The sequence below is a fragment of the Pseudomyrmex gracilis genome, unplaced genomic scaffold, assembly GCF_002006095.1.
Source record: "Pseudomyrmex gracilis isolate BER0280 unplaced genomic scaffold, ASM200609v1 scaffold_205, whole genome shotgun sequence".
NCBI classification, from domain to species: Eukaryota; Metazoa; Arthropoda; class Insecta; order Hymenoptera; family Formicidae; genus Pseudomyrmex; species Pseudomyrmex gracilis.
In genome coordinates, this window is record NW_018020789.1 from 238,140 (window position 1) to 260,040 (window position 21,901).

At 39.7% G+C, this 21,901-nt stretch overlaps 5 protein-coding genes and 1 long non-coding RNA gene across 14 annotated transcripts in view; 3 read left to right on the forward strand and 3 right to left on the reverse strand.

Moving 5' to 3' along the window:
- The window catches only part of LOC109858455 (nucleolar protein 10), a 3,303-nt gene extending 1,037 nt beyond the window's left edge, over positions 1-2,266 (forward strand). The window contains exons 5-11 of the mRNA XM_020435721.1: positions 88-294; positions 377-605; positions 708-1,127; positions 1,221-1,500; positions 1,589-1,847; positions 1,931-2,027; positions 2,127-2,266. Coding sequence (XP_020291310.1) covers positions 88-294; positions 377-605; positions 708-1,127; positions 1,221-1,500; positions 1,589-1,847; positions 1,931-2,027; positions 2,127-2,222 — 1,588 coding nt within the window. The 3' untranslated portion in view covers positions 2,223-2,266. The remainder of the gene's footprint in view (positions 1-87; positions 295-376; positions 606-707; positions 1,128-1,220; positions 1,501-1,588; positions 1,848-1,930; positions 2,028-2,126) is intronic.
- Positions 2,267-2,294: 28 nt separating this feature from the next.
- Positions 2,295-5,458, forward strand: LOC109858456. 4 transcript variants are annotated; one of them, XM_020435724.1, is made up of 7 exons: positions 2,295-2,459; positions 2,547-3,077; positions 3,161-3,402; positions 3,465-3,858; positions 3,978-4,175; positions 4,265-4,483; positions 4,554-5,458. In XM_020435724.1, the coding sequence occupies exons 2-7, from the start codon at positions 2,913-2,915 to the stop codon at positions 4,794-4,796; spliced, it is 1,461 nt and encodes a 486-aa protein (XP_020291313.1). In that variant the 5' UTR covers positions 2,295-2,459; positions 2,547-2,912; the 3' UTR covers positions 4,797-5,458. The 4 variants fall into 4 exon arrangements, with proteins under 4 accessions (XP_020291313.1, XP_020291312.1, XP_020291315.1 ...); XM_020435723.1 differs by having other exon boundaries at positions 2,295-3,077; XM_020435726.1 differs by having other exon boundaries at positions 2,295-3,077; positions 3,481-3,858; positions 3,978-4,158.
- Positions 5,459-7,931: 2,473 nt separating this feature from the next.
- On the reverse strand, positions 7,932-10,990 carry LOC109858458 (DCN1-like protein 5). Of its 5 annotated transcripts, none has more exons than XM_020435729.1 (5): positions 10,520-10,990; positions 9,726-9,868; positions 8,917-9,283; positions 8,586-8,796; positions 7,932-8,479 (listed from the first exon to the last, which is right to left on the reverse strand). In XM_020435729.1, exons 2-5 carry the CDS (start codon positions 9,854-9,856, stop codon positions 8,394-8,396), a joined length of 795 nt encoding a protein of 264 aa, XP_020291318.1. In that variant the 5' UTR covers positions 9,857-9,868; positions 10,520-10,990; the 3' UTR covers positions 7,932-8,393. The 5 variants fall into 5 exon arrangements, with proteins under 5 accessions (XP_020291318.1, XP_020291317.1, XP_020291322.1 ...); XM_020435728.1 differs by having other exon boundaries at positions 9,726-9,871; positions 10,520-10,988; XM_020435733.1 differs by having other exon boundaries at positions 8,586-8,793; positions 9,726-9,871; positions 10,520-10,981.
- Positions 10,991-11,808: 818 nt separating this feature from the next.
- On the reverse strand, positions 11,809-17,280 carry LOC109858449. 2 transcript variants are annotated; one of them, XM_020435710.1, is made up of 6 exons: positions 17,131-17,280; positions 16,718-17,014; positions 16,338-16,619; positions 16,084-16,262; positions 13,970-15,775; positions 11,809-12,378 (listed from the first exon to the last, which is right to left on the reverse strand). In XM_020435710.1, the coding sequence occupies exons 2-6, from the start codon at positions 16,755-16,757 to the stop codon at positions 12,028-12,030; spliced, it is 2,658 nt and encodes an 885-aa protein (XP_020291299.1). In that variant the 5' UTR covers positions 16,758-17,014; positions 17,131-17,280; the 3' UTR covers positions 11,809-12,027. The 2 variants fall into 2 exon arrangements, with proteins under 2 accessions (XP_020291299.1, XP_020291298.1); XM_020435709.1 differs by having other exon boundaries at positions 16,718-17,280.
- Positions 16,753-18,164, forward strand: LOC109858452. The gene is made up of 2 exons (XR_002250617.1): positions 16,753-16,837; positions 17,293-18,164. It is a non-coding gene; the product is annotated as an uncharacterized LOC109858452 (long non-coding RNA).
- Positions 18,165-18,220: 56 nt separating this feature from the next.
- Positions 18,221-20,496, reverse strand: LOC109858451 (peptidyl-prolyl cis-trans isomerase-like). Its single transcript, XM_020435711.1, has 3 exons — positions 20,136-20,496; positions 18,675-19,028; positions 18,221-18,533 (listed from the first exon to the last, which is right to left on the reverse strand). Exons 1-3 carry the CDS (start codon positions 20,337-20,339, stop codon positions 18,462-18,464), a joined length of 630 nt encoding a protein of 209 aa, XP_020291300.1. The 5' UTR covers positions 20,340-20,496; the 3' UTR covers positions 18,221-18,461.
- Between the last annotated feature and the right edge of the window lie 1,405 nt (positions 20,497-21,901).

Consider the following 21,901-nt stretch of genomic DNA (forward strand, 5'->3'; position numbering starts at 1 on the left):
TTATATTATATATAATTATATATTATATATAATATATAATTATATATAATTTTATCTGTTAAATAAACAAGATAATTTTTGATACAGCAATCACATATACAGAATAAATCTTGAACGTGGTCAATTTTTACAATCGTTTGAATCGGAAGCATCGTCGATAAACAAATGTGAGATAAATCCGGTGCATCACCTGCTCATAGTCGGTACTCAAGAAGGAAAAGTTGAAGCCTGGGATCCGAGAGCGAGAAGCAAAGTAGGCACGCTCGATTGTGCTCTCAATTGTATTCAAAACAAGTAGGATACAAGAATTTGTGTGTGTATCGAAAACAGCCTTAAAGATCGATATGTAATCGATTTTTATTTTTTTCTTACTTAGTTTGGACGCTATTTCTGCGGTCACCGCGTTGAAGTTTCAAGACGGTTTGCATCTAGGAGTAGGCACATCTACGGGACAAGTGCAGCTGTACGATATAAGATCCAATAAACCGTTTTACACGAAGGACCACATGTACGGATTGCCGATCAAATGCATCGATTTCCATCAGAAAATGGATCTCGTTTACTCCATGGACAGTTCCATTGTAAAGATATGGGAAAAAGATACCGTGAGTGTTAGACTTTTTGTGTTTTTTGTTCTTGTTAACTAACTAACTAGTTTGTTAAAATTTATAAAAAGAAAAAAAAATTTTGTGCGTGTTTTTTTTTAGGGCAAACTTTATACTTCGATAGAAGCTCAGTACGACTTCAATGATTTGTGCGTCATACCGAACACCGGCATGCTGCTGATGGCTAACGAAACCAAAAAGATGCAAAGTTATTACATTCCCGGTCTCGGGCCCGCGCCCTACTGGTGCAGTTTTCTCGACAATCTCACGGAAGAACTGGAAGAACTGAATTACGACATTATCTACGACGATTACAAATTCGTGACCGAGAAAGAACTGGAGGAATTGGATCTTGCGCATCTGAAGGGCACCAATTTGCTCAGAGCTTACATGCACGGTTACTTCATGGACATTCGACTTTACAGAAAAGCGAGAGACGTCATGAAACCGTTCGAATTCGAAGAATACAAGAAGAGGAAGATTCGCGAGAAGATCCGAGAGGAAGCCGCCAGCAGAGTGCAGGTACAAGTCTCGAGTTTTTAATCATTTCACGTTAACTTGAGGCAGAGCTAAAATTCGACGCGTTTCTTACAACTCGTTGGTTTTTTTAAACAGATCCAGAAGTTGCCGAATGTGAATCAGGAGCTGGCGGCGAAGCTGATGGAGAACAAAAACGCGAAGAACAAGAAGAAACAAGCGTCGTCGAATCTGCTGAACGACGAGCGATTCAAAGATCTCTTCAGCAATCCCGATTTCCAGATCGACAAGAATTCCGAGGAGTACGCTCTGCTGAATCCCGTTATTTCTCAACTTAACAAGGATAAGGCTAAGAAATTGACACAAGAAGAAAAAGAAGAAGAAGCGCGAGACAAACTCGACGCGGATGAACGAAAAGGTAAGAGAATTTCCAATTTATCCAAACAACTCTGTGTGTGTAAAAAACAAATGGTTTTACAATTACATTTTTTTTTTTCCACCCGAAGGCAATAACAGTTCGGACGAGAGTTTGATACGCGACAGTTCCGACGACGACAGCTCGGACGACGAGAAATTGTGGGTCAGAGAAATGCGCAAGAATTATCGAACGATAAAACGCAACGAGAGAATCAAGGAACAGGAGAACGAGGAGAAAAATGATCATGTTTCCGAGATAAACGAGCCGAAGTTGGAGGAAGCAACGAAAAATGACGAAACGAAGTTCGTCTTCCAGGAAGGCGAGCCGGGGAAGAAAAAACAGATCAAGTAGATATACCCAAGCGTTTTTCTCAAGTGTTGTTGAAAAATATTTCCAAATTTAATCGCGTTTTTTTAATTCGTTCTTGTAGGACAACGTTCGAGGTGAGATTGGCAAGGGAGAGGACGAACGACGTGAAGGTGTACGGATCGCGCGGCAGCAGAGAGATGACCTTCGTCGTTCGGAAGGTACGTGATCGCCACCAACGTTGCTCGCTTCAATCGAATCGAACCGTTCCTGTCGGCGTGTATTAATTTCTGTTTTTTTTTCTTTTTTTTTTTGTGTAGAAAAACCGACCCGCGGAGAGACAGAGACGTCACAGAAGGGAGTACAACGTGTTGCGACCTGTGGGAAACATTTTCAAGAAGAGAAAATTAATTTAAAAAAAAATCAGTTCAAACAATTTGTTTTATGCAAAAACAAATGTTTTTCCAGTAATAATTTATATATACGAAAGTATCTCTATAGCAAAATTGTGTAAATATATGTTTTTTTTATTTACTTGTAAAATATCGAAGCTCGTTGGTGTGTCTGATATGTTGAATTCCTGTAATTAATATACAACGAACGATTGGTTCGCTTAGTTCGGCGGACGCGCGCACGGATATCTCCGAGCGAAGGTGAAATGTCATCAGAAAACCGATATAATTAAGAGTCCACTTACAGCCGTCCATTATCTGACTGTTGATAAAAGTATTTTTCCGAAGTTCAAGAACAGTTACGATCCGGCGAGAAGCTCCAAATGGCGTTGGAGTGAGTGAGTGCGTGCGTGTGTGCGCGTTGCGGTTTACTGTAACTTAGATTTAAAATCGAGACACGATAAATTCGTTTGCTCCCAAATCGCACACGTAATCTTGTTGTAATCGTCGTCGCTCGGCGCGCGCGTACTGAGATACGATAATCACAATTCAAATACAAACTCTACCTCTCTCGTGCCGCAACAATGACGGCCGCAAAATTCAAGTGAGTTATCGCGCGGACTATTTTGTTTTGAGATTTTGATGTAAACAAATCCCTCCCCCCGCGCGATAATCCGAGATCTATTCTCGCGTGTGTGTTTGTAAATCTCGAAGATGCAAAGATTATTCGCGGGTGAATTCTCCCCGACTGAGAAGACCGGGAATGGCAAGGATCCGTCGAAACGAAATCACGAGGATCACGGAGAACATACGGAACCCATGGCGTCCGTGGTCGCGAGCATAACAACGTCGACAAGTTTGTCTTTTCAAAGCAACGGCGTAAGTCGACTTCTTTTTTTTTTTTTGGAAAAATTAAGAGATCGGCGAATTAATTGCCGACAAAAAACTTTGACGATGTGCAGCAGATGGGCGACATCACGGAGGATTATGAAAACTTTATCAGCACGTCGGCGGTGCTTCACTACTGCAAGCACAAGATACTGAGACCGTATCTGAGACTGTTGGGAGTGATGGGATTGAGGCCGACCAGCAGCGACGATTCCGATCATTCCTTGCGTTGTATGATTTTGGCGAATCTCCACACCACGCAGGTCACTTTATTTATATGTATCGGATACATCTTACAGTACATGGCTTGTTTCAGGTAAACCTAACTTCGTATAGTGTTTGATCCGACCTGAGTTGATCACAACTGATAAATCTCAGACAACACAATTTTCAGGAGAGATCGGGGATTCTGTTACAAGGTATTGGTGTCGGCGGATCAAGGCCTGCCGAATTTAAAAGGCGAGGACACGCAAAAGCCGTTGTGCAGCGGAAATATGATATTCAGTTATCTGATACCGAGCGTGTTGCATCTGGTTGCTTACTTGTACACGATATATCTGTTTCGCATCAGGGAGAACGAGCAGTTGCAAAATCTGATGGAGAGAGCGTTTCTGCTCTCGACAAATCCAATAAATCGCGGCAATCAGAAGCGTCTTGTGCACATACTATGGCTGTTCGTAGGTTTGAGCATAGTTTGGATGATCATGGCGTTGGTCACGATGAACATTCAGATGGCGGAGGGAAATATCATATTTCAGTGGATGGAGAACAGGTGAGAGACGTTGGATCGATCGACGCGTGTCTTCCCACACACACGTGAGATGTTCAAACGTTGCCGTGTAGAAAAAAAATTAAGTTTGGTGTTTTTTTTCTATCTCTCTCTCTCTGTAGTCCTGGTCAAGTGAAGACGGCGTTGAAAGTGCTTCTGGTCATCTGCACTCTGTGGCACGACATGGTCCAAGCCACCATAATAACGAGTTACTGTCTGCAGGGTCAGCTGTTGATGTCGCATCTTTACTTCCTACGCGGGAAGTTGCTCCAACACGTTCTGCCGCCCATCGAGTGGATGAGGGTTCGTGTCTTCTGGGGGTAATAATTGTCTTTTTTTTTTTTTTTTTCTATTTTTTACAGAGAGAATAAAACTTCAACGTATTTCTTTTCGTTCGCGATTTTTTCAGGCAATCGACGAGTTCAAGAAGCTGCTGAAATATCTCAATGACGATTTAGGCCCGGCCGTGTGCATCTACACTTTCGTCAATTTATCCTGGGCGATTGCGGGCACGGTGTGGTTGTTTCAGTACTACGTAAACAACACGGACGACAACAATCCGGTCACGAATGTCAGCGCGTGGAACGTCACGCTCTGGATCCTGATATCGATAGCTCCGTTCATACAGGTGCGTCTTGTTACGCGTGTGTCTTTGTCTTTGGACTGTTTTCTTTGACCATGTTTTATGCTTTATTCAGGCTGCGCGCTTAACAAGCGCTTGCTCCATGATCCGAGCCGTGGGACACGAGATACGTATACGACCGTTCGTCTATCAGTCCACCCCGGGAGAGGATCTCGACAGCATACTTCTGTACTCGTCATCCTTGAGAATGTGCGCTAGATTATTTCGAATACCGATTAAAGGCAGATATCTATGTCTCGCGCTTACTGTCACCAGTATTTCTATCTTTACTCTAGGACAGTGTCAGTTTTTCTCGTGATCTTCACTCGATCGAAAACTGCGAGCGAAGTGAGATATTTGGTCAATATAAGTTTTTTTTTTACAGCGTAGAAAATAGAAACATTAGTTTTTTTTTTTTAAATAAGTATATTGTCTCCTTCTATTTCTCTTATCGAACTTAAGAGAGTCTTTTTATATAATTTGTTTTCTCACGTAGTGTACATAAGCAACGCCCTGGAAAAAAAATGTGTATTAAATATCGAATAAAAATTGCGTGTATTATTTATACAATTAAAAACACTTACGGATTAAAAGACTCTTCCAGGGTCTCTCTGTGTTGTCAACATATTATCTACAATGTTAATTATAAGAATCAGCGATCAGAGAATGATAAAGTACTAAAAAGGTATTTTATTCGCTCCTTATCATCCGATACATTACATTCTCCAAGTGGCAGTAACATTGCAGCGATCTCGAACAAATTGCAAATTCTCACACCCAAGTCTCTCTCTCTCTCTCTCTCTCTCTCTAACTTCTTTTTTTTGCGGCACGTGCCAATTTTTTACAAATTTAATCAACGAATATATCCTCCTCAGATACGTTTTTTTGTCTGTTGTATCTAGAAACTATAAGAAGAAAGTTACACAGTATGGCTTGTTGCATTCTTTACAATAAAATTGTAACATATACACACGGAAGAAATATACACACGCAGATGTTTTCTCGAATTGATTGAAATTTTTTAATTTAACAACCGAATGTTTTAAATTCCTTAATATTGTCAATTGTTGATTTCTTTCTTGTGTGTGTCGTTTATTTTCGACGTGATTTTCAATGTTAATTTTCTCACACACGCACGCACACACATTTACATACGTACACACACACACACACATACGCGCGCGCGCGCGCGCTTTTCACCGGCATAGGACGAGCCAGTTTTCACAATTTTATTAAATAGAAGCGATTAGCATTTTATCAAACTAATATATTTTACATAGTTGTCTTATATAATTCATCATATACATCGGTTTCGAAATTGTCGCGAAAATGTGTCGATGTAAGAATGTGTGGTTTATGTATATATATATATATATTTTTTAAAATTCAAAATTTTCGAAATATTGAAGATAGTCGCAGAAATTGAATGGGTTGGTAACAATTTGATGTATATATACATACATTAAGACTACTGGATGAAAAACAAAGACGTCTAAAATCGATACGGACAGAGATTAATTAGTGGAAGTTTTTTTTTTTTTTTTTACAAATAAAATCGTTTACAAAACATATTTATTTCGTTTAACAAATCTTCCTTAATTCGATAAAGCATAAATTGTAAATATATCAATAAGTTGTTTTTTTTTTATTTTTTTTTTTTTGAAAGAGATTGAGAAATATATACTCGTATGTAATAAATATCGTGGGTTTTTTTTTGGTTTTAATAAGATTTTGTTAATTCTAACGTACATTCAATAATTTTTTTTTTTTTTTTAGCACACATTTACCAGAATTCTTTAATTCTGACTAAATAGCACATGATGATATTGACACTTTTAAACTGCCTTTAAAGTACTAAACGTTGTGTAGTAGCACCTGCATAATGTATGGATTATCTCACCAATTATTCCTACTTAGTAATATTTTTGCGTACTTCTTTCAATGTATTTTTCATTGACAATATTTTCATACGTACTCAATTTTTTCTTCAAAAAACAGAAAAAATCAAAATTACATGTAAAAAGATTGTTTTTTTTGTTCACAACGGACGCGCAAAGAGTTTACTGAAAATACTTCAACGCAAAATCTGTTCCACAAAGATTTGCAAACACCGCGCGAATTCCAAATTACACAATTTTCAAGTTTTTCGATTTATTACTCAGTGACGTGGAATGTGAAAGTCGTTACGGGGGGGGTGGAAGGTGGCTTGTAGAGCTTGTATAAATTTATTTTTAAATAATATAACTAACACAAGAGAAAACAACGCACACACACACATATAAAGAAGTACGTAATAAGAAACGTTTGTTTTGTTTTTAATTTGCAATTACGAAATGTGCAGTCTACAATCACCGGAAGTCAAATGGCAATCATCGTCGTGAAATGTGTTCACTCAGTTCGAAAAACGCCATATTTTAGCCCAACTCACTTATCATCATCTCGAATTTGATATCTCAAATTATTAATTGTTTACAAATTGCACAAGTAAACCTTATATCAAAATAGTATTTTATTTGCAATCACAAGAGTGTTTTTTTCTGCGACAAATTTCTGGAAACAACTAAAAAGTTGGCGTGATAAGTAAACCGAGAGCGTTGAAATGAGGATTTTTCAAACGAGTCTTTAAGTGATATTGCAAATTATATTGAAGGTAAGAGCTACTTACATTAGCACAATGAACTCTGCGCTATGCTGAAACACGTAATTCGTCGCAATGAAAAGTTTATAAATGTGAGATTCGAAGTTCTCTAATGGTAAAAGAAATCGTGTGGGCTGCTCGAAGAGAAAGAACTGGCGGCACGTACACACACGATGAACGGTTAAGCAATCTAACATTTCTTTCTTAATTGCAGCCAAAATCTCTAAGCGAGAATACTTCCGGCACAGCGTAGAGTTCACCGCTTAATTAGAGTTTAATAAAAAAATAGCGTGAATATATGTGTTTTATAACATAATCCGGCGAAAACACACTCGAGAGAATAATCATTTCTCGTTTTCTCGATCTACACATAGACAAACATTAGATAAGCTTTTCTCAGGTTGCTAAAAGCAGATTCGGTTTTTATAACAACCACAATTATTATTATATATATATATAAGAACTTTACAAAAAAACAACATACATACAAAACTCAAAACAAACATTTATTGTTCGAAACGAAGTATTTGGGGAATTTCGACAAACTTTACAAATTTCAAATCTCTGCTCAGCAACTCCCGAAAGCACTTGCCACATCGAACAAGTGAGAAAAACACTTCGGCACTTTTTTTTTCTGTTCACGATCCGTGATTAAAAGTCGAAACAAATAAAATACGTGACGTGTTGTTGCAACACACGATATTTTTTTTTTTTTTTCAACAAATTAATTCCAAAAAATTGTCAGTTCTATTTAACAAATTACAAAGCTTTAAAAGAGCTACTATATTTAATTTTTTATTATTAAAACTATTAAATTTTTAAATAGACACATTGGTAATTTTTTTAAATATAACTTTTTGTACAATTAAGTTATATAAATTTTAATTTATCAACCCATAGCTTCTTTTCATTCTTGACGATTGTGTTTTTAATTTCAGAAACGTTCTCGTATATATATATATATTACATTATTAAATTTGAAAAAAAAATCAGAATCTTAAGATTGCGAACAAGCTAGAGTTAGTAAATTAATAATTTACAATTTTTTATAAGTACAAGAAACGATTACTCTCTCTCTCTCTCTCTCTCTCTTTCTTTCTTTCTCTTCGTAGAACGTGTGAAAACAATTTAATTTTTGTTGAACTATGTAATTGAAACTGTGAGAATACGATTTTTATGAACAGAAATTTTGTTATTAATAGAACATCATGATAAAAAAAAACAAAAAAAAAAAAACAAATTATTCTTAGTTCATTGGGACTATTCTTAGAAGAGGTTTCAGCTGCCTCTTGTTTCTGTAGATATCGCTCCCTCGCCTCGCTGAAGTTTTAACCACTCAACAAATTCGTCAAGCATTACTGGCCCTGAAAGAATCGCGCGTTAGGACACGTGACAAAATACACGTTATAAAATAATCTGTCGTTATAATAAAAAAAAAAAAAATGCAGCATTTTATTCATTCGGACTTACACGCTCCGTCTAAATCATAATTAGATAAATCGTGATTGATTGTACGTGAAAATTCTAAAATGTTGCACCATTGATCTTTATTGATCACTTTGTACTTAGATTGATCTAGGAACTGAGCAAACTGTGTAAACAATGGCCAATGTTTTCCCAAAAGCAGCTGTAACATCACTCTTGCGGTTTCCATGTCCATACTTCGTTGATCTTTATCCTGCTGAGGTCAAACAAAAAAAACATTAAAAGAAAAAACAAACAAACAAAGCAGCACGGAAGATATTTTTTTTTTTTTTTTATCGCACACCTGTTTGTCTTCTCCTCTCTCCTCTCTACTTACCCTGGCAAAATCGTAAGCATATCTGTATATGCCTTTAAACGTAATGTGATCGTTTAGTTGATTTCTTAGGTACTCGAGCTTTTGTTGTATTTTAATAATGGAATCGCACTGAAGTTCCGAGAAACCCTTCAGCCATTCGCTGAGTGTGAAAAAGCCCATTTGGCGAGCGTTCATTTTATACGCAAGAACGAGCATTACTACGTTCTCCGGTTCGACGCCGATGTCTTCGCAAAACTTTTCCATTCCCTCAGGCCCGAGCGTGTCCGGATCATCCGGCGAGGTGTATTCTCTGAACCAAGTGATGCAGCGTTTTTGAGAAAACGCGGACACACTGGACACATCGTCAGTTCTCGTGTATCGTCGCGCGCTGTAATAAAAATATGATACGTTCGCGTTGGCAAACTGTTGTTGTGTCGCGCTTGTACATCGTTTCTTAGTTTTTTTTTTTTTAACTTGTGATGTATATAAGAATCTTATTACAGACGGTACAAATGTGTGTGTGTGTCTGTTTACAACAAGAGTAAGTGGTAATATGAAACAGACACCGGCGTTAATTGCCAGCACTTTTTGTAAGTCCATTAAACTAGACCTTTTTTATAAACTTGCGCTCCCTTTATATATTATATAAATTATTACACTTTTAGATTGTATTGAAAATGACCTAAACCACAGGTCGAAAAAACGTTCTTCCTACTTTTACTTTTATATAATAAACAAAGTTTAAAATCTTATCACCTCTACATCTGTGTCTAAGAGCCATTGTTCTGTGTAAATATTTTGTTGAAACAACAGAAGTTTGAAATGAATACCTAGAGGTATGTCTTAGTCGTTTGGATGGATGCCTAGGTAAACTGTCTTCGTGTGCGCCCGATACCGACATATCAATTGGAGTGTGATTGTGGTTTGTGCTCGAAGGCCCCCTACGTTTGCTACGTGGCATTCCTTTCTGTTTCTGCTAGAATACAAAAATTTACATACCGTTAACAAAGCTTACGAATTACATAATATCTGTTGCGTCGTTTGGGGTTTATTAACAATTTCAATTTATATCTCCTCAAACTTCAATTGTCTATAAGATATTTCTCAACGCGAGGCTTTAGTTATCTCAATGTTGCAACAATGCTCTATAACGCAAAGCTATATATTTGCTTAGATAAGGAGCGGGGAGCAAGAACAAACTCAAGGATACGTTTGAAAAACAAAAACAAATACAAGATGCAATAAACAAAACAAATTTACGCGAAAGCGACCAAAAAACAAGCACTTTCGATGACAAGGAGCGAAGAAACAATGAGAGAATGACGTGACCGTGTCGCACACAGACTTGTAAACATTTATAGAAAAACACACGTAGTTATTAATTAACATTACTCCTTCAAGCGGAGGAGATCGACTTTTTATTGACAGATGCGCGAAATGAAAGAAAAAAAAAAAAAACTGCCACTGTGACGTCGCGATTTTTTATTTACGCGACGATACGAAACGGACGGAAATGCGATGCGGAAATTCGCATCGTCGTTACGCGTGTCGCGGAATAAAAAAGTAAAATCCGGTAAACAAAGCGACGAGAAAGAGAGAGAGAGAGAGAGAAAGATCTTCTTACCTATCCGTGAGATTGGTTAAGAAATATCGAATCGAACGTGCGTCTGAACCCCCGATGTGGATAAAGCCGCGACGGCCAACGTAATCGGAGACCCGTTTTTTTTTTTATCGTCCGCGTTAAACTGACATATCCTCTCGTTCGTTCGGGGACGAGAGAGAAGGACCCAGGAGCGAGAGACGGAGACAGCGACCGACCACTCGGGCTGACTTGTCGCAAATTTGCGTGCGTTTGAGGTTAGGGACGGCCCGCTGGGAAAAAGAAGGACTTTCGCGTGTGTGTGTGTGTGTGTGTCGTCGCGTGATTATCGAGCCTCGACCGCGGGGGAGACTCGCACGTGCGATCTCGCGCGAGACTTTAGATAGGAACGGGAAAAATTATTAGAAGACGGCGAGACTCCCTCACGCTCCGATCGGCCTTCGCGCGCACGGAAATGCGGAATTTTCTTTTTTTTTTTTTTTATTTGGATTTCGTCCCGAAGACACCGGGGGACGGGAGTCCGGTAGGCGAGGCGCGGCAGCGTGACCGTCGCGACGAAACGAAGAACAGAGGAAGGGCCTGACGTTTCGCGCGAACGAATCGCGACGGCGTGCGTGCGTGAGTCACGCCATAATATTAGACGCGCGGTTTTATCGCGGTTTTGCGGCGAAATCGGTTTTTCCGCGACAAATCGTCGTCGTCGTTCGCGAGCACGTGGAAACCTCCTCCTCCCGGGAATAACGGGCGTTGAAAATAATCTCGCGCCGCGAGAGGACGGAATGTTTTTTTTATTAAAATTGATCGTTCGCGTACGCGAGCGATACCGATCGATCGATCGGTAGCGTCGACGTAACCGATCGATCGGTCAATTGGAATTTTGTCCCCGATGCTTGCGTGTTTTTTTTTTTTTTTTTGAAATATATCGCACGCGCTCTTCTCGCGAATTTTATTTTTATTTTCAATTTTATATTCGGTTTTCGTAACGAAAGGCGTGCCACCCGCCTCGTCGCCGTCGCCGCCAGGTGTGCCAAACGCGCAAATCGCTTTTCCCCGCTCGCCAAAAAAAAAAAAAGGCGTTTTATCGCTCGATTTCGCGCCAAATTCGCGTTTGTTCGAAGCCGATACAATTTTTCGAACCCCGTCCTCTTCGCCTTTTTTTTCTCTCGTTCCTCCCCCCCGCCACCCCCGGGGTTGATCGCACAAATATATTTAATATACAAACAGAAGAGTGTGTTATAATATAAAATATATACTCTCTCTTTCTCACGGTGTGTTTTTTTTGTACAATGTTATACAAATCTGTTTACAGGAGCTGGAGAAAAACTCTCGACGCGAGATTTATTGATTTATTCTATAAAAGAAACACCTTTTCTCTCGCGAGTCAAACGGTTGGGATAAAAAAATAATATATTGCGACGATAACAACTTATTTCAATAAGATTGTATAAACTATCTAAGGACTGTATATATTCAAGCGCTTGGACGAGCGATGAATATATACGTTTGTTTATTTATTTCACGTTGGCGTTCCCTCAACAAGCCGCGAGCGCGACGGGATCGTCCTCGTCCAGTTGACAATCCAGAAAATCCACGCGTATCTGCTTCGGTCGGTGCTTACGTCTGTGAGCTTTGAGCGAGTTCGACTGGGCGAACGTCTTCTGACACACGTCGCACGCGAACGGTCTCTCGCTCGAGTGCGTGCGCTCGTGGCGTATTATGTGACTCTGATGATGAAAACTGCGACCGCAAACGCGACACGCGTAAGGACGTTCGTTCGTGTGCGTACGGCTGTGAGTCTTCAGGTCGAACTTTTTGAAGAAACACTTGCCGCAATGCAGACACATGTGGTCGCGCTGCTTCAAATGGTCCCGCTTCACGTGTTCCTGAAAACATATATTATAAATTAAACAATTTAAGACTTGAGGCTCGTTTGAAATTGTCAACAAGAAATATAATAAGGCCGATACGAGCCATTCGCAGGATGTTTGTTGCGGAAACTACGCGTGTACATATATATAATTGATTTAGACACTTCAGCCTGTATGGCCACAAGGAGGGGACTTGGTTTACAATAAGTCTACTCTCACACATCCTTCCATACGTTACATACCACCTTACTTCTCGCTTATTTTTACACTTACTTTTACAATTCCTTTAAATTCTCTCCACTCCAATCAAGTTAAATTAAATTAAATTAATTAAATCAAAACCAATTTTTATCCTTAGCCTTAAATACATTTGTACCTTTATAGCTTTATTCCTTTCTGCCTTTTTACATTTTACCTTTGCCTTTTTACATTTTTGTCTTCTTTTTCTTTTTTCTTCTTCTTTTCTTCCTATTTCTATTTCCTCTTTCTCTATTTTCTATTTTATTTTATCTTTATTCTATTTTTTAATCTTTTTATCCTTATCCTAAGCTACTCTGGATATATACACCTACACCTAAATCATAAAATATTTATTAATCATTGAATTATATTGCTCTTACTCTTACTCTTACTCTTAAGAACCCTTTCATCTTAGCTCTTGTTTCCTTCTTTCCAACTCCCTTTTTCTTTTCTCTTTTTCCTTCCATAATCTCTCCAGAATCTCTCTTTTATTCTTCTCTAACAGCCAATTTTTTCACTTCTAGATAAGTTTTCGATAACTTTATCTAGAAGATATCTTCCAAAATTGGTTCTCCTTATTGGTTCTCAGAAGAATTTATCCAGAGGATAGCTATCGAGAGGTATGAAGAAATCGGCCGTAAATCATCATCCCATATCCTATCTAATCTCTCCTTTTTATCCGCGCCTAAACTTATAAACCATTCCTTTGCATACATACACTCATCTTACATAGTGTTCTAACTCATCTTTACCTATTTCACAGAATACACATCTTCTCTCATCCTCCTCCCTCTAGTATTTGTTGTTTTCCTCCACTATGCGTGTACATATATATACAGGGTGTCCCAGAATTGCCGTACAATCTCTCGTAGGCAGGTAGAAGGAGTAAAACTGAGTCGAAAAGTCCTGAACCATTTTTTTCTATTATTTATAATAAAGGAGTAATTATTGAGTAAATCAGGCCAATCAGCGTAGACCTTTAGCCAGGCGCACGTCAATGATTATGAAATCCAGAACTTTTCGACTCAGTTTTACTCCTTCTACCTGCCTACGAGAGATTGTACGGCAATTCTGGGACACCCTGTATATATACACATGTAACGAATTCTACTTGTAAATTTTTACAAGTAAGTGATTTAAGAATTGAGATTTCAATTCAAAAAAACACTCACTTGTAAAAATTTACAAGTAGAATTCGTTACATGTGCATATATATATACGTACACGCACAAACATCCTGCGAATGGCTCGTAAGGCCTTATATATTTCTTGTTGATATATAAATTAATTGTAATAATTTTTATAATTTGCAACATTGTATGTTTACTTTCGTTGATTACGTTCAATTAAGATCAGACGCACTCACGTTTACTTGTGACAAGGTGCTGTAAACTTTCGGACAAATATCACAGATAAACTTTTGCGGCCCGTCCGGACTGTGGACGTTCGCGATGTGTTTGTTCAGGGTAGACTTCCAGGCGAAGGATATTCCGCAGGTCTTGCAGTGAAACTTCTGCTGATCCGTGAAATGTATGCCAATGTGTTGCTTGTAGTTGTAGGCGGTCGAGAATGCTTTCTTGCATTCGGAGCACTGAAACTTCTTCAAGGCGACCTTCGACTTCTTCGTTTCCTCGGACACTTTGACGCTGTTCTCGTCATTGTTTGTGCCGGTCACATCGGCAGGATCGTTGCCGTTTGCGTGCTCTCTGACGTTGTCCGTCGCTTTGTTGCTATTTACATTTTCCTCCAACGTCACGTTGTCTTCGATGTAGCCCGCGAACAGGTCGGGCTTGGTCCTCGGACAATCGGATGTTTTATTGCCGTCAAGCAAAATATTCGAACAGTCTTTGTCGAGATCGTTGGATCGCGCGAAATCCTGGCTCGAATCTTGCTCGACCGCTTGGGAATCCTGAAACAATTCCAACAGCTGCTCGCCCGCATTTTGTATCAATCTTATCATCGAGGACTCCTTGCACTCCGACGATTCTATACCGAGATCCGCGACCTCCACGAGCTCCAGAAATCTGTTGCAATTTTCGTAACTAAGTTTCTCGAACGCTTCCAGATTCGTCTCGACGTACTTGTCAAAATCCACGTGCAAGTCGTTCTCGAGCAGTTCCATAAACTCGGACTTGTAGACCTGCATGCCATTTCTGTCCTGCGTCCCGCATTCGTTATCCTTGGGATTTCGTTGAAAATTTTCGTGCGACTCGTCGTCGCACAGAATGGTGAAGTTCTTTTCCTCTCCGTGAAAATCAAACTGCGTGTAATTAAACTCGTCGGTAAAACTTTCCAAATCCTGTTGCTGATCGATCTGATGATGATGATGATGATGATGATCATTTTTCTCCAAAATCTCTTTCGAATTCGCGACAATCTTTTCGCGAGAGTCTCCAGAACTGTTCGACGATTCGTCGATCTTGTTCTCCGTGTCCTTCGCCGCGTTTTGTATCTTTTCCACCAAGTTGCTTATCACAAATTCGTAAAACTGTTCGCCGGTCTCGGTCTGCACCAAACGCAACATCGGTTCCTCGTTGTTTAGCACCACGTTGCTCGAGTTACCGAAACCGTCTGGATTGTCATCGTGCGGCAAATTGTTCTGATTTTGCGCGACTGCGGGAGTACACGTTACATCGGCAATATTTACAAAATGTTGGGACCTCATTCCGTGATCGAAGTGATTTACCTTGTTCGCGTCGCTGCAGTACCTGGACTCGTCAAATTTCAATATTCCCGAGTTAGAAAGTTCCGCGCGCATTTGATCCGCGGCATTTTCGTTGAACGACTTGTTGCACTTCTTGTCTTCATCAATAACTTCCGTTTGTTTGTGTAGAAATTTTGGTTCCGACACCTCGTTGGCGAGATGAAAGTTCACTTCGATATTACTGATCGAAGTGTCTTTACAAGTTTCTTGAACCGTACACGCGTTCGCGTAACACGTTCCCAATGTGTTTTCGTCGTTCGGAACGTGATCCGCATCGGGCCCTCTATCTCGCGGTAAAAAAAAATACGTAAAATTGTCCTTCTCGGAATTACTTGTGGGAACTTTGTTGTCCTTGAATTGCTGTTCGTGATTGTTGAATGTATCGTAAACGGGGTTGTTTGAAGCAGTTGTTTTGTTCATCGACACGTCAATGAATCCAAGTCTTTCGGCGATCTCAGCAAACTGATCCTGCATAAAAAAAAAATAAGTTATCACACATTTCCTGTTCATTTAACCCTTTGCCCTCGAGCGGCGCCGATTCGGCGCCCGGCCAATTTGAAGTGGCAACTCGAGCGGCGCCGATACGGCGCCCGGCCGATTTGAAGTAGAAACTCGAGCGGCGTTGCTTATAAATGTCTTTAAAGCATTTGTAAAGTGTTCCCCGAATTTGGCTGAAACCGTCTCGAGTTGCTGGTTAGCGCAAGCGAAAAAGGCCTCGAGGGCAAAGGGTTAAACAAACAAAAAAGTTCAACAATTCTCTTGGCAATTCTCGTCACCTTATTTTCTTTCAATACTTCGTTGCTGGATTGTGACTGATGTTTCTTTATGAGACTAGGATTGCAACACTGCTGCGCGGTTTCCTTTGGTATTCCGTGTATCATTTGTTTGTGTCTTGCCAGTGAGGAAATTTGCGTGAAGTGCTTGTCGCAAATGGAGCACGAGTACGGCTTGATTCCTGTGCGCGAGCAAAAATAACAATGGCACCTTGCTTTATCTCTCTAGTTGTCACACACATGTTTTGATAATTTACCTGTGTGCATTCTGCAGTGCCTTATGAGATTGGACACGTGACTGAACTTCCTTCCGCAGACCTCGCATATGTAAAAGTTTGTTCCCAAATGGATGTTCAAGTGGGTACGCAAGTCAGCCTTGCGAAAGAAACCCTTTTCGCATATCTGGCATATGTGAGATCGCTCTCCCAGATGTATGCTTCGATGATGATAGTCAAGTTGGGAGGCGCGATCGAAGTTGGATCCGCATTGAGGACACAGGTGAATCTTCAGCACCCCACGACAATTACGTTGCAACTTCACTGCAGATCAGATGATAGATAAAAGATGTCAGATTATAAATTTTCTTGCCAAACAATGAACCAAACTTCAACAATGTAAAATCGTAATCAAGCGTTACCTGTTGCTTTTTGTACATTCACGTTGTTCAAAGTCTTCATCTTAATTATCTCACGGCCAACCGCTTCTGGATCTTGATAAAAATCATAGAAGAAGAGTGCGAAAAAATTGTCACTCCCAGGTAAAAAGTTTTTGATTGATGAAAATTTTTTGTCTTCCACCCACGAGTCGGAGGCGCTCGATCAGGCGCTCGACGTCTCCAACTTGGCGTTCGAATTTCTTTACATAATATTTCTCACACATAAATTCCTTCCGAGAGTTTGGGGAAAAAAAGCAACGTTTCCGAGGGTTAGAAAATCTGTCATGTCAACAGAGTTCATTCGCGAAGCGAGCATGCGCAACGCGCAAACACGCGTGCGCTAGAAATTTTTTAGCGCGCATAAATTTCAAAATTTTTAAAAAATTATTACTCACACATGGGACTCTTGGCCTCAGTTTGACGCACGGCTGCTTTTTCTCATTCTTTTTTGTTTTACAAAAAAAGTGAACGGAACAGACGGTCATAATAAATGTTACGTTGCAAATTAAACTTAAAAACTAATTAAAAGTATTATATAACATATTTGTTATTTAAAGATGTTTTCTGGGATCTTTGTGTTCAATCGGATGGATTTGTCGAAGCGGCGATCTGGAAAAGTTTGAAGAGGAATCTTGAGGTTGATGTTTTTTGAAGGATTTCGTGTATAAAAATTGGTGTATAACGTCACACACACACACACACGCACAAATTCTTTCTGAAAACAATTTTATTGTTAAGAAATCGGAACTATTCAGACTGTTGCAACTATATAAATTTTCAACATGATCGGTGTCGTATTACAGAGTAAGATATTAATCGTTCTCATGCATCAACTGCATTATTTTATGACAAGCAAACACGGTTTTTTTTTTTTTGTTGTTTTTTCTTTTTTTTACTTTCTTTACTCGGTAAATGAAATACGGTGTACATTTATAAAAAACATACAATGAGGATTCATCTAATTTGATGATGTGTACGTATATATCAATGTTTCAAAAATGCACAATACAAAAACGCCGAAGAGAGAAATGCATCAGTTAAAAACACACTGGAATTAATTAAATCGACTTTAAAGACTCCTAGAATGTGTCTATCTGGTATTGAAGATCCTTTTTTGTATTTTTAACACTCACTAAAGGTACGAAGGTTGGTACGGAGAAATTTGAGCTCATTGCATGTCTTTTTATTATTTTTTTTTTTTTTTTGTCTTCATCTTGCCATCACTCAGCGATACGAAGCGAGTGTATTCGTGGAAGAATATGGATTTACAAGGAAACGCACGAATATTACTGGCTTGTAGCAACAAAGCGAGAAAGAACATACGCGAGTTGTGCTAAGTCTGTAGATCTTAGAAAAAAAAAAAAACTAATTTACAATCGCACACTGTAAACGCTATTTCCCTGATTAAAAAAAAAAAAAAAAAAAAAAAGTAGAAAACGTCCTTCAAATAGAAAAACTGTAACATTATTATTTTTTTTTTTTTTGTTCACATCTCGTCTTAAGGAAACAAGAGTATCAATGCAGGTTTTATTACTTTGTTTTTTTTTTTTTTTTGTCGCCTTCGTCGTGTCCAAATTTTTCGTCTCCGTACGCAATCGGAAAAAACGCATTGTCAGCTTCGAGACAAGAGAATTGTGTGACCAATGGTAATGAAGGGCAATAAAGACAGCAAGTAGTTATGCAACAGCTAAATAAAAAATGCAAGTTATTATGGTGTCTAATCGATCTACAACTCTCCACAGTTCGCTATTATGATCTTTTTGGAAGTCTTGCCGCTCTGAGAACCCATCGCTTCCAACTGAAAAAGAAAAAAAAACAAGGAAAAATTATCGCTCAATTCCTTCGAATGTAAGAAATAATATCTAAGAATTTTTTACACAAAAAAAAAAATAAAATACCTGACACAGTTAAAGTACTAAAAAAAAATACAGAAACATACCTTTCTAACTACATCCATTCCTTCAACAACCTTGCCAAATACAACGTGTTTTCCATCGAGCCAACTGGTTTTGGCACTCGTGATAAAGAACTGGCTGCCGTTGGTGTTGGGTCCGGCATTGGCCATAGAGAGAATGCCAGGCTCGGTATGAGTCAGCTTGAAGTTTTCATCTTCAAACCTGGTCCCATAAATAGATTTGCCACCGGTACCGTTGTGGTTGGTAAAATCACCACCCTGGCACATAAAATTGGGAATCACCCTGTGGAAGCTGCTACCCTTGTAACCGAAACCCTTTTCTCCGGTGCACAGGGCACGGAAGTTTTCCGCCGTCTTGGGAACAACATCTTTCCTCAACTGAAAACCAGAGAGAATAAATAAATAAATAAATATACTTTCTACTTACTTTGTACGTGCTACACAAATTGTTTCAGTAATCAAACTGTTATCTTAGAAGACGCAAGAATGAGAACGTGTGTGTTGCATAAGACACCGCAATAATACATGACACATTAAAACAGATTCATTATCACAACCTTGAGAATTACAGTACATTCTTTGACAGATCTCGCGGTAAATGTTAGTATAAGTGCGTTAGTTTATAACAAACTATATTTATGAATACATACTTAATCACAAAAAATATTAAAGTAATTTAAAAGATATTAAGCAACTTTTTTTTTCTACATATAAAACAAATTATCGTATACATGTGCAAATTTGTTTAACGTACTCGTGTGCGTAAATCTCCTACTATCAATCTATTATCTTTGACAACAATAAAACTCGCAGGTGTACAAAATTACTTTATCGCGAAAACGATCATCAGGAAACGCGTTGTAACGTTTCCGTGTTTTTCACTTCCTTGTTCCTTATCGAACAACAACGCGTTATCTAACAATCTTGCCAAAGTTTTTCTCGAAACAAGGTTTTCGTTTTTCCGAAATCACGTGTGAATTTCTGTTCGAGCCGCGAACGAAGAATTTTACACGTTTCTCGGGGCGAAGTTTTGTCGCCGAACACGCCGGCCGGTGTTCCCATAAGGTCAATGGAAAATTACGTGATGGCCACAGAGAGCGCGTGCCGCGAGCGGGGTTCGCTCGACCATGACGCATCGCAAAAACGAATGTGCAGGTAACAAAAACCCCCCCGGTGGCACTTATTACAAATTACCGCGAGATCGCGTTTTGTCCAACGACAAACGCAAAATCTGTTGTTTTTGTCTCATCGCGCGCGACGATTGTTCAACAAATTTATTCGACAATCGTTGATTCGTCGTCGTCGTCGTCGAACGAAACAAGATCCCGGGTGATTCGCAAGAATTATACCGGACCCCCCCGGGTAGGGAAAATCAAGATGGCCAGGCATGGTCGGCGGACTCGCGGATAACGTGCCCGCGATTCGATGCCACGGAATCGATCCCGTTCCTAAAACGCAAACCTATACGCTAATTTTTCCGCTCACCTCCATCACGATGCGACCGACGGGCTTGTCGTCCGCGGTCATATCGAAGAAAACGCGTGGCAGTGCCATGTTTTTTGCAGCTGAGGCGAACTCTCGTGCGAGCGTGACGAAGGACGGTCTACTCGGGCGGGCGGTGGCTGCGAAATGGCTCGACCGCCCGAAGGTCGAATCAATTGACAACCGGCAAATCGATCTCAACGCCATTCCGCGCTTCTGGAAACTCGCCGGAAATCGTGATCCCGCGTGGCCGCTCCAACGCCTGGCGCGCTCTTTTTACCTTTATATTTAATTGCCGTTAACGCGAAGCGGCCGATTTTTCCGATTTTTTTTCGCTCCGATTTTTCGCCGGTTATTTCACCGAAAAATATTATGTAATAAAAGAATGTATATTTACAAATTGCCCGACGTCGAATGGGCGAACGGGGCCGCACCACGCGCTACAACGGCCAATCGGAAAACGTTCTCACATCCGGCGAGATCGTCCAATCGAATTCGTTTTCCTTCACGGGTGCCAATCCGGAAGCAAAGTGTTTTTTCCATTCGATTGGCATTTCTGACTACTTGCGGACCGCGACGACATCTGGCGATACGCGGTGGATAACAATGGGTGTGTTCAGAAAACGCAACGGTTGAGAGATCATCACTTATGATAGGACTATTCTTCAAAATCTGCAACGGTTCCAAAAGTATGATCCAATCAGAAGTGATTATCTCTCAACCGTTGTGCAACTGTCGAGTTGTCCGAACGCACCCAATGGGTGCGTTCAGAAAACGCAACGGTTGAGAGATCATTACTTGTGATAGGACTATTCCTCAAAATCTGTTTTGGTTCTAAAAGTATGATCCAATCAGAAGTGATTATCTCTCAACCGTTGTGCAACTGTTGAGCTGCTGAACGCACCCATTGGATGCGTTCGGACAACTCAACGGTTGAGAGATTATCATTTATGATAGGACTATTCCTCAAAATCTGCAACGGTTCCAAAAGTATGATCCAATCAGAAGTGATTATCTCTCAATCGTTGTGCAACTGTCGAGTTGTCCGAACGCACCTAATGGGTGCGTTCAAAAAACGCAACGGTTGAGAGATCATCACTTATGATAGGACTATTCCTCAAAATCTGTTTAGGTTCTAAAAGTATGATCCAGTTATAAGTAATTATCTCTCAATCATTGTACAACTGTTGAGCTGTCTGAACGCACCCAATTGCTATCTTTTGCCGCTCTCGACTCGTTCTTCTCGAATGTGGAGCAAATGTGTGAAAAACAAAGGTCTCAAAAGAAGATATTTACGAGATTTAGGCCCGAATTCATAGTCGCTTCTCAAATCTTAGATCTCGTCTCCAATCTCAAATTTCAGCTCTCATATCTCGAATCTCCAATCTCAAATTTCAGTGTAGTTGCTAATCATGATATTTAGTTTTTCATGACTGAGCAAGAATATAGGGCCTTCTACAATAAGATATTAGTAATAAATCAGGAGTCAGGAGCAAGAAATTGACTAATCACAATCGATTATTCTTCTGTGATTTAACTGTAATTGGTCAATTTCTTGCTTCTGACTTATTACTAATATCTTATTGTAGAAGGCCCTATATGGTTTGGTGCAAAATTGGCTCAGTGAACCGAGTTAAGTTAAGTCCATACGCCATTCTAGGATAGAAGGTTCTATATTCTTGCTCAGTCATGAAAAACTAAATATCATGATAAGCAACTACACTGAAATTTGAGATTGGAGACGAGATCTAAAGCCTATGTCACACTAC

Excerpts from the sequence above, each read along its gene's own strand:
- LOC109858456 (XM_020435723.1), top strand. The coding sequence starts at position 2,913 with ATGCAAAGATTATTCGCGGGTGAATTCTCCCCGACTGAGAAGACCGGG. Across the intron at positions 4,176-4,264 it reads AGGGTTCGTGTCTTCTGGGG|GCAATCGACGAGTTCAAGAA; the intron begins GTAATAATTGTC and ends CGATTTTTTCAG. Across the intron at positions 4,484-4,553 it reads CGATAGCTCCGTTCATACAG|GCTGCGCGCTTAACAAGCGC; the intron begins GTGCGTCTTGTT and ends TGCTTTATTCAG.
- LOC109858458 (XM_020435729.1), bottom strand. The coding sequence starts at position 9,856 with ATGCCACGTAGCAAACGTAGGGGGCCTTCGAGCACAAACCACAATCAC. Across the intron at positions 8,797-8,916 it reads ATGCTTACGATTTTGCCAGG|CAGGATAAAGATCAACGAAG; the intron begins GTAAGTAGAGAG and ends GTTTGACCTCAG. Across the intron at positions 8,480-8,585 it reads TTATGATTTAGACGGAGCGT|GGCCAGTAATGCTTGACGAA; the intron begins GTAAGTCCGAAT and ends CGATTCTTTCAG.
- LOC109858449 (XM_020435710.1), bottom strand. The coding sequence starts at position 16,757 with ATGAAGACTTTGAACAACGTGAATGTACAAAAAGCAACAG. Across the intron at positions 16,620-16,717 it reads GAATGTACAAAAAGCAACAG|TGAAGTTGCAACGTAATTGT; the intron begins GTAACGCTTGAT and ends TCTGATCTGCAG. Across the intron at positions 15,776-16,083 it reads AAGTATTGAAAGAAAATAAG|GATCAGTTTGCTGAGATCGC; the intron begins GTGACGAGAATT and ends TTTTTTATGCAG.
- LOC109858451 (XM_020435711.1), bottom strand. The coding sequence starts at position 20,339 with ATGGCGTTGAGATCGATTTGCCGGTTGTCAATTGATTCGACCTTCGGG. Across the intron at positions 19,029-20,135 it reads TCGGTCGCATCGTGATGGAG|TTGAGGAAAGATGTTGTTCC; the intron begins GTGAGCGGAAAA and ends TCTGGTTTTCAG. Across the intron at positions 18,534-18,674 it reads GAATGGATGTAGTTAGAAAG|TTGGAAGCGATGGGTTCTCA; the intron begins GTATGTTTCTGT and ends TTTCTTTTTCAG.